This window comes from Eriocheir sinensis, chromosome 27 (assembly GCF_024679095.1).
Source record: "Eriocheir sinensis breed Jianghai 21 chromosome 27, ASM2467909v1, whole genome shotgun sequence".
Classification (NCBI taxonomy): Eukaryota; Metazoa; Arthropoda; class Malacostraca; order Decapoda; family Varunidae; genus Eriocheir; species Eriocheir sinensis.
Window position 1 is genome coordinate 4100893 of NC_066535.1, and position 9623 is coordinate 4110515.

At 46.8% G+C, this 9623-nt stretch overlaps 1 protein-coding gene across 1 annotated transcript; it reads left to right on the forward strand.

Moving 5' to 3' along the window:
• Positions 1–834: 834 nt before the first annotated feature.
• On the forward strand, positions 835–7845 carry LOC127004010 (facilitated trehalose transporter Tret1-like). The gene is made up of 2 exons (XM_050871167.1): positions 835–1002; positions 5666–7845. The coding sequence occupies exons 1-2, from the start codon at positions 946–948 to the stop codon at positions 7088–7090; spliced, it is 1482 nt and encodes a 493-aa protein (XP_050727124.1). The 5' UTR covers positions 835–945; the 3' UTR covers positions 7091–7845.
• The last annotated feature ends 1778 nt before the right edge of the window (positions 7846–9623 follow it).

Consider the following 9623-nt stretch of genomic DNA (forward strand, 5'->3'; position numbering starts at 1 on the left):
TCATAACTCTTCTCTCCCTTCACCTACCTTCCTTTCCTTTTCAGTTTTGCCAAGCGTAGTTTTGTATGCGACTATTCTCCCCGTTTTCACCTACCGGCCTTTCCTTTATACTTTATCTGGTGTAGTTTAGTGTGTGATGTTGATAGCCAATATACATGTCATAATTCTGCTCCCCCTTCACCTACCTTCCTTTCCTTTTCAGTTTTACCAAGTGTAGTTTTGTTTATAACGTTAACACCAGATATACAGATATACCTTTCTCCCCCTTCACCTATCTTCCGTTCCTCTTCAGTTTTATCAGTTGTTGTTTTGTACGTAGCTTGTTGCCATCTGATATACGCGTCATAACCCTGCATTCCTTTTATTGAGAATGTGTACTGTATACCTCCTAAAGATAAGGCAATCTATGTAAAGATAAGGCAATCTATGAAAAGTCTAGTTAAGCTGAGATTGAAGATAGTGAGAAGTATAAAGTGGGCTAAACAAACACTGAGAGTACTAATGTAGGCGCGTGAATATTATAGGTGTTTATCATAGGTGCGAATCTGAAGCTTCATATTGGGGGTTGTCTGCTATTTTATTTTTTGAAGTACCGGTAGCAGGCAGCAGGCATGTTCTTCAGTACATTTTATACTCGGCTTCCCTTACCTTAAAAATGAAACTGTAATCCTTTCCTAGGTTTATTTTGTACTAGTGGTCTGGTTCCTATGATGGTTTTGCACTACTCATCTGTTTCCTACGATGGTTTTGTACTAATGATCTAAAATATTGTACTAAAGACTTAAAACGTACTGGTATGGGACTAAGAGTGTTTTCTGTGATGTTGTTCTGTCTAATGATTTAAAAATTTTACTAATGATCTAAAATTCCGTACTATTGATCTTTAATGCACTAATATTATTTTTTCCCTTTCCTCCTGCAGAGTGAACCCCCCGCGTCCCCGCAATGGCGAGCTCCACGCTGAGCCTCATCTACAGCAATAGGCCGCAGCGGCTGACCCAGGTGAGCTTCAGGACTATAATTTCTTTCTATAGTAAAGTTGACTAAGGCTCGTATTCTCGGATGCTCTCGGTTCTCACAACAAATATCTTTAAAGTCCAAAAGTAGATTAATCAGGCTCTCATGAGTGTTTTCCACGTTCATGGTGCAGAATTATCACTAGGCTCATGAAACTACCCATGGAAATGCTCACCTACAATCTCTACGAAATCCTTATCAAATGTGGTTGTGTGAGCCCAGAATATGGACCTGGGAAGGGGCGGGAGTGTGAGGATCGGGGTCGAAGGATAGAGGGGGTGTTTTTCTTGGGATTAATGTCAGGGGAAGCAGGTGTTTGCAAGGAGTCATCGGGATATAAAGTAAATAAGGAACAGGAAGGGAGAAAAAGGGGAATGCGGTGGTGTTGGGGAGAGTGTGTGGTATGGCTTGACATGAGGCGTAGTGGAGTTAATGCAGGCTTCTTAAGAACATTTGTGGTGAAAAGGGTCACATACTTGGTGAAACAGACTCATGAAACGGCTAAGAGGACAGTAAGGTGTGTACAGGAGCCTGAATAGTAGTGATGGTGCGTTGAAAAACGGCGAAAGTTCACCCTTAGAAGCCAGTAAGGAGCTGAAACAGACTTACTAAGGGACTAAAAGGGCAATGAGGTTATATGGGGGCCTTAACGCATTAGAAAGGCGGAGAAAGTTCATCCCTCAGAAGCCAGTAAGGAGCTGAAACAGAGACTTACTAAGGGACTAAAAGGGCAATGAGGTTATACGGGGGCCTTAACGCATTAGAAAGGCGGAGAAAGTTCATCCCTCAGAAGCCAGTAAGGAGTTGAAACAGAGATTTACTAAGGGACTAAAAGGGCAATGAGGTTATACGGGGACCTTAACGCATTAGAAAGGCGGAGAAAGTTCATCCCTCAGAAGCCAGTAAGGAGTTGAAACAGAGATTTACTAAGGGACTAAAAGGACAGTGAGGTTATACGGGGTTATACGCATTAGAAAGGCGGAGAAAGTTCATCTCTCAGAAGCCAGTAAGGAGCTGAAACAGAGACTTACTAAGGGACTAAAAGGGCAATGAGGTTATACTTGGGCCTTAACGCATTAGAAAGGCGGAGAAAGTTCATCCCTCAGAAGCCAGTAAGGAGCTGAAACAGAGACTTACTAAGGGACTAAAAGGGCAATGAGGTTATATGGGGGCCTTAACGCATTAGAAAGGCGGAGAAAGTTCATCCCTCAGAAGCCAGTAAGGAGCTGAAACAGAGACTTACTAAGGGACTAAAAGGGCAATGAGGTTATACGGGGGGCCTTAACGCATTAGAAAGGCGGAGAATGATCATCCCTTTATATTTTACCTGGTGTAGTTTAGTGTGCAATGTTGATAGCCAATATACATGTTATAGCTCTGCTCCCCCTTCACCTACCTTCATTTCCTTCTCAGTTTTACCAAGTGTAGTTTTGTTTATAACGTTAACACCAGATATACATTAGAGGGCAGGAAGGAGCTCACTCAGGGACAAAGAGGGCAAGCGGTTCGTATGGGAGTCTTGATTAAGTAGTAGTAGTAGTAGTGGATAGAAGGGAAGAGAAAGTCAGTTAATTCCTCAAGAGTTCTCAAAGAGTTCATGCTGTACAAACTCACACATAAGTTCACTGTACTACTTGGGGGTAATTATGCTTTGAGTGTTATGTTCACGCTAAGGGGAGCCAGGGTACACATTCATGTTCACTGCGGCTCAGAAAAAGTTAATCCACCGTGACTGCAACACCCTCGACACCACTTAGGCAGAGGGCGGGGGAGGGGGGGGGAGGGTGCTGTGTTGTGAGGGGGCAGGGGCGGAGGGGGTGAGGGGGCGCTACCCTATAGAACCGGACGGGGTGCAGGTGTCAGTCTGTGTGTCCCGGCCGAGGTTTGAGAGAGATTATCCAACGATCAGGTTTGTCGGGTAAAGGTTTGTGGTAGGGGTGAATAGAGATAAGTTCAGTTATAGTTCCCACGGTTAGAAACGCTTCCCTTTGCTACGTACGACATCGGCTTATGAGATGTTATATAAGAGAAAGATTAAAAAAGGTGGAACAGAAAATGAAAGAAAAAAAATACTGTTAATCGTTCACTTCTAGTTCCCATGGTTATAAGCGTTTACCTTTTGCTACATAAATACTCATGAGAAGTGTTAGGTACATAAAATAAAAAAAATAAAAAAAGGAGGAGAGTGTAAACGAGAGAGGAGGGTTTGAAAAATGAGAAAAGAGAAAATGAGAGTGAGCGAGAGAGGAGGGTTGGAAAAATGAGAAAAGAGAAATCGAGAGTACACGAGAGAGGAGGAATGGGGAAAGGAGAAAAGAGAAAGAGAGAGAGAGTAAGCGAGATAAGTAATAAAGTTCCCACGGCTAGGAAGGGAGGCGTCTCATTGCCTGGTCTCGTTCCCTTGAAGTATTTTACGCAAGTGATGGGTTGAAAAGGGAGGAAAAGTCTTGAGTGCCATTAAGAACATAAGAACGTTAGGAGTCTGCAAGAGGCCGGTTGTTGCTGAGCTTCATTTGCCTCTACCAAGAAACTGTAAAAATAAGACACGAGGAGAACTATTATATAAGGTTAAATATCTTGACCCCTTTCTCATATAATTTGCTCTTTACTCCATCTCCCCTCCGCTCCTTGACCCCAGTAATTATTGTTTGATCTCATTTACCACCTTTAATTAAACACGAAAGAGGAAACAAGAAATAAATATTGTAAGGGAGAACATCCTAACTCTTTCTCGTATACAATGCTCCTCACTTCATCCCTCAAGCGATTCTCGACCCCAATAATTAGTGTTTGATCTCATTTACCTTCACCAAAACACGAAAAAGGAGGCATATTATAAACCCAAACAGCCTGACCTTTTCCTCTTCCATTTCACTCCTCATTTCATATCGCTCCGCCGCTCCTCGACCTTGTCTCTGTAAATCGTTTCCTTATCTCTACGTTGCAACGGTGAGTTCTGTGTCGGCTAGTTCAGGAAGACCAAGAATGCAGCTGTGCGTGAAAATTTGCTCTTGAATACTATACATAGACGCTCCTTCTCCTGAGTTGTTTTTTGTTAATTTATTATGGATTCGTTTAGTTTTTAGTAGTACTTATTTTAGTTTTCTTTCTTTTCTTTCTTTTTCTGTAACTTTTTTTCCACTGTCTTTTTTCTCCTTTCTCTCTCTTTCTTTGTCTTTCTTCTTTCTTTGTTTTTGTCTTTGTCTTTCTTTCATGCTTGCTTGCTTGTTTGTTTTTACTTTTTCTTTCTTTAGCTTTCTTTTTTTCTTTTTCTTTAGCTTCCGCTGTGGAGATTACCTCAAGTAGGATGCCGCTAATCAACCCTAAACCAGGTGTATTGAGTCAACCCAGAGAGCATTAAAGTAAAACAAAACCTTACCAGCACAGCAAAAAGCAACTAGACACCAACCACAACTTCAACAGCTTTTCTTCTCACTAGATCGAGATTATGCAACGTAAAATAGCCTAACATTTGGCTGCATTATATAAGGGAGCGTCTTTATCTGCTCTCTTTGTCTGCTCTTAAGTCCTTGAATCCTGCGTCTCCTTCCTTCCTTCGCTCGAGTGTTCCAATGAAAACGCGTAGTAGGCTCGGAGGGAGGGCCGGTCGCATGGGAAAGCCTTGGTCGTAACTCGAGACCGATAGCCAGGTAACCAGGGGATATTTTTTTATCATCTGTGTGAACGTAACTCATTTGTGTGGGAATTTTGTCAGGCATCGTCCGTTTCTTATATTTCCGTTGTGGAGGTGGAATGATTTTCTTTGCTTTTATACCCCCGAGCCCCCCACACCCACACGATACACACACGAAGCGAGAAAAAGAATGCAGGAATAAGAAAGTGACTAAATATGCGAGCTAATGCCCGTTAACTGCAGAAAAAGAAACAAGAAAACAGGTGGTGGGACTGCGAGGAGAGAGAGGCGTGGGGTGTCACGTAGTCTGGAAACAAGCCAAGGAAACAAAGAAAGTCAAATGGTAAGGAAATCAGAAAACAAAAGGTGCAGCGGGGCCTGAGTAGTCAAAGTGGTAAAGAGACGCCGTGCAATCCATTATCTACGCCGGACGAGGATATTTATTTAAGCTTCTTCAAGAATGTCGGGGCGAGGCGAGCGTTAAATGATCGGTGGCAGGCGGGCGGGGCAGCGAGGGTCGAGCTCCACCTCACCATCAGGGAAGTTATGCCTCGGATACACAAGCCAGGCGCCCTTGGGAGGCTCGGGTGTTGGTCTCCACCCTTGACGCTGACCTTCTAAGGGGCAGGTGATGGTGCTTGTCTGCCACGACGGGCGGAGACCCACGAGCGGAACAGTCATGTGGAGAATGCGTGTTTGTGATGGACTGTTTGTTGTGAATCTTCAGCTTGAATAATTTTGCACCACATTCTGGTCACACGCCAGCAACTGCAGTCACTTACTGGCCATGCTCAAGTAGCGTCGAGCGCCGGGCTGGGCAGCGTCAAGACGGGCGAGACATGTGGCCCGACAGAGGCTGGCTGGTGCCCTCCGTCTTCCAAGCTCTGCTTAGCCTCAGAATAGTGTCGGCCGGGACGGGACAATGGCTTTGTACAGACTAAATTAGTTATCTTGTTAGTTCGTTAGTGCCATAATATTCACCCATATTTAACCACTTTTCTCTATCTTCTGCAGGTTGTGGCGACGTTGATCGTGGCCTTGGGGCCCTTGGCGACGGGCTTAGGCAAGGGTTACTCCTCCCCCGCCCTCGCCTCCATGCAGCTACCCCTTCCCGCCAACACCACACAGTCGTACTACTTCACCATCACCGACGAGCAGGGCTCCTGGATCGCCTCGCTGTCACTACTCGGCGCATTCTTCGGAGGCGTCCCGAGCGGCTTCGCAATGAGGCTGGGTAGGAAGAGTGTCCTTGCGATGGTCTCTCTTCCCTTCGCTCTCTCGTGGCTGCTAACAGTGTTCGCCTCCAACGTGCACATGGTGTATGCCTCCTCGTTCATGTGCGGCATCTGCTCGGCCATCGTGTCGCTTGTAACGCCCGTCTACATCAGCGAGATCGCCCACCCGGAGATCCGCGGCTGCCTCTGCTCCGTGGCCAAGCTGACGGCCAACGTGGGCATGCTGCTCTCCTTCCTGCTGGGCGTGTACCTGGATTGGCGGCAGCTCGCCATGGTGGCCTCCATCGCCCCGGCGCTGCTGTTCTTGGCCCTTATGCTCATCCCAGAGACGCCCAGCTACCTGCTGTACCGAGGCCGCGACGACGACGCCGCCACCTCGCTGACGTGGCTGCGAGGCGGCCTGGACGTGACGCAGGAGCTGGACACGATGAAGGCCAACATTGAGGTCATGCGGGAGGAGTCTGAGGTCACCTGCTACAGGGAATGGCGTCGTGACCTGGTCAAGCCCGTCCTCATTACCTGCGGCCTCATGGTGTTCCAGAAGTTCAGCGGAGCCAACGCCTTCAACTTCTATGCCGTGCCCATTCTGAGCGAGGCCTTCGTGGGCATCAACCCGTACAGCGCCGCCGTGGTGGTGGGCCTCCTCCAGATCCTCGCGGGCATGGTGTCCTCAGTCCTCATCGACACCGTGGGCCGCCTGCCGCTGCTCATCGCCTCCAACCTCCTCATGTCGACGGCGCTTGCGGGCTTCGGCACCTTCCTCTACGTCACGGGCAGCGACAACGGCATCGACGCCGCAGCCAAGAATGACTGGATACCTCTCACCTGTGCCCTCATCTTCCAGGTAGCCTTCGCTCTGGGCATATCGCCAATCTCCTGGATATACATCGGGGAGCTGTTCCCACTGAAGCACCGCGGGTTGGGCGCCATCGCCAACTCAGTGAGCTATGCATGTTCCTTCGTCAGCATCAAGACATTCGTTGACTTCAAGCTGGGGCTGGGGTTGTACGGGGCCTTCTGGCTGTATGCGGGCTTCTCCCTCATCGGCCTGGTGTTCACGGTGACCTTAGTGCCCGAAACCAAAGGGCGCGGCCTTCAAGAGATGGAGAAGAACTATCCGACGCAGGAAAGGTACACTCCAATGTACAGTGAACAGGAGAGGGAGTACAGGGAACAGGGGAGGGAGAACAAGTTGATACCTTAAGTCCCTTGTGTGTGTGTGCGTGTACGCGTGTGCACTTGGTGCGTTAAGGCGCAGCCTGTGGCCTTACATTTCAGGGTATCTCTCTGGTCCTGCCCTGGTGGGTGGAACACAAATGTCCTTCGTGAGCCGTCGCGGGCGTGGCTCCGGTCCGGTGATGTGCCTCAAGGTGTCGTGGCTGCGGGAAGGACGGCAGCTTCTCGGTGTGTGAACCTCTCAGTGACAACACAGGTGCCTTTCGAAGCCTTGTCTGCACCGTGTACCTACATGACGTGTGGACATACAGATGTATGCACCTCGCATAATACATGGGTAGGAGAGAAAACATGTGTACGGGTGTGTTTTATGTAGACATGGTGTGCACATGGAACTGTGTGCATCAGAGGACAGTGCACGAGCGGGAGAAAGAATGTGTGTACCCAGGAATGTGTATGTGTTTTGTGTAGACACTTCTGTATACTCAGTTATTCGTTCAGTATGTAATATTGAAGAAAGTTTCTATTTTCTTACAACGCTCCCGTCTTGTGTTCGGGTGTAAAGACTTTTTTTTCCCTTTGAGACGCGTGACCTTCGTGCGGGTGCGTGTTTATGTATGTAAATGATGTACATATTCACCAAGACAAGTGTAAGATTGCATTAATTTATTAGACAGTATTGCTAGTCTGTACAAAGAACAAATGCCTTTCTACTATATTTCTCTAAACGTCTTTGTAGTGATGCTTTAAGAACAATAAGACCAATGTACAAAGTTTGGATAATCCGTTTTTGTTTTTCCTGCTCCTTTTGACGAGCGAGTGAGTGAGTGAGCGAGTGAGTGAGTGAGCGAGTGAGTGAGTGAGCGAGTGAGTAGATGAGCGAGTGAGTAGATGAGCGAGTGAGTAGATGAGCGAGTGAGAAGATGAGCGAGTGAGTAAATGAGCGAGTGAGTAAATGAGCGAGTGAGTAGATGAGCGAGTGAGTAGATGGGCGAGTGAGTAAATGGGCGAGTGAGTAAATGAGCGAGTGAGTGAGAGCGAGTGAGTGAGTGAGTAACTGAGCGAGTGAGTGAGTGAGCGAGTGAGTGAGTGTCATGTGGCTCTCGTATTTCAGCATCTGAGGTGGACAATCCCAGCCCTGGTTATCCCCCCCTCGCCATCTCTTCCATTTTCACTTGTTTACTTATATAACGCTGATAAGGAGCAGAGGAGGCAGGAAGGGACTGAAGGATGGAGAAAGGGAGTTAGAAAATGACAAGGAAAAAACAACTGAGCACTCCTATTGTCTCTGTCCCCCAACTGAGCCATTCCCATAGACCCGCTTCCTCTTCTTGCTTTGCCCTTGATTAGAAAAAAAAGACAATTGAACAGTGAGGGAACGTCAGAAAGAGTAAGAGAGGGAGAGGTAACAAGTGAGGAAAGGTAAGTGATAAAGTAAGATCTATGGAGAGAGAGAGAGAGAGACCCCTGCTTCGAATACTAGGCTTGGAGCGCATTCGAAGCATCGGTGGAGGGAAACGAGCAGCAGGTAAGCGTTCCACCCTCTGTCAAGTTCCCGACGCGCGCATCATGTCACAGTTCAGACCCAGCAGACGTGTGGACAGCGCCGATCAAGGACAGTGTTTAAATCCACCACGTGTAGTGCAAACGGTGGTAAGTGAGTCGTATGGTGAAGGAAGAGCTTTCGAAAGGGGGTCAAAGTGTACTGTGTCGATAGCCTATACTCTGGGACGCCGGCGGTAGAGGAGTGAGGCATCAGGGCGTCGCTATACTGCCAAGGTTACGTGATGGCCGGGTCGTGGCGAGGAAGGAGCTGCCGCTGCTTGCTGGTATGAGGTATGGATTCAATGCTCTGCTCGTCTTGATGTTGGTGGTAGGTAGTGTGTGTCTAGGGTTAGTTAAGAGGTTGTGGTGTATGGTTCGCTGAGTTAGGTGGGACGTATTAGGCTATCCTCAGACATTTCTGGTTTCTACTTATATTTTTTAATGTTTTCTATTTTTTTTTCTGCATGCTTTTGTACTTTTTGTTCTTATTGTTGCTCTTCCTTTTCTTCTATTGTTTTTGTTCTTTTGTACTTCTTGTTCTTGTAATTGTTCTGGTTTTTCTTTTTATTCTTGTTTTTCGTTTTCTTAGTCTTCTTTTTTTCTTCTTCTTCTCTTATCAAGCCCAAAATATAAAATAATCTCCACTGTTTAAATGGTATTAGGCTACGCTTTTAGTTATTCCAGGTTACTCTCTTTTTGGAGTTCGTTTAGGTAAGGGGTTTAATAATTTTGATTTTTTTTTCTATTGGGTTACAACGTTTTATTAAATATGGCTTCAGCTTGTGTATGTGCTGTTCTTCGTTGATGTATTGGGTCCTGCCGTCAAGGGTTGGACTGTTTGAATATAAATCACACCCAAAAGCCTTTCTCGCGGGGTGATGTATTTAGCCTAGCAGTGTGTGTGTGTGTGTGTGTGTGTGTGTGTGTGTCATCCTAGGGAAAGCTTGCGCGAGCGTAACTATGTTGGTGCCTGAGAGATAAATAGTTCAAATAATTTTGGGAGATTTCTTGGAAGT

Bases quoted from the DNA above. Each gene is read 5' to 3' on its own strand.
- LOC127004010 (XM_050871167.1), top strand. From the start codon at position 946: ATGGCGAGCTCCACGCTGAGCCTCATCTACAGCAATAGGCCGCAGCGG. The intron at 1,003-5,665 runs GTGAGCTTCAGG...TATCTTCTGCAG, and splicing joins GGCCGCAGCGGCTGACCCAG to GTTGTGGCGACGTTGATCGT.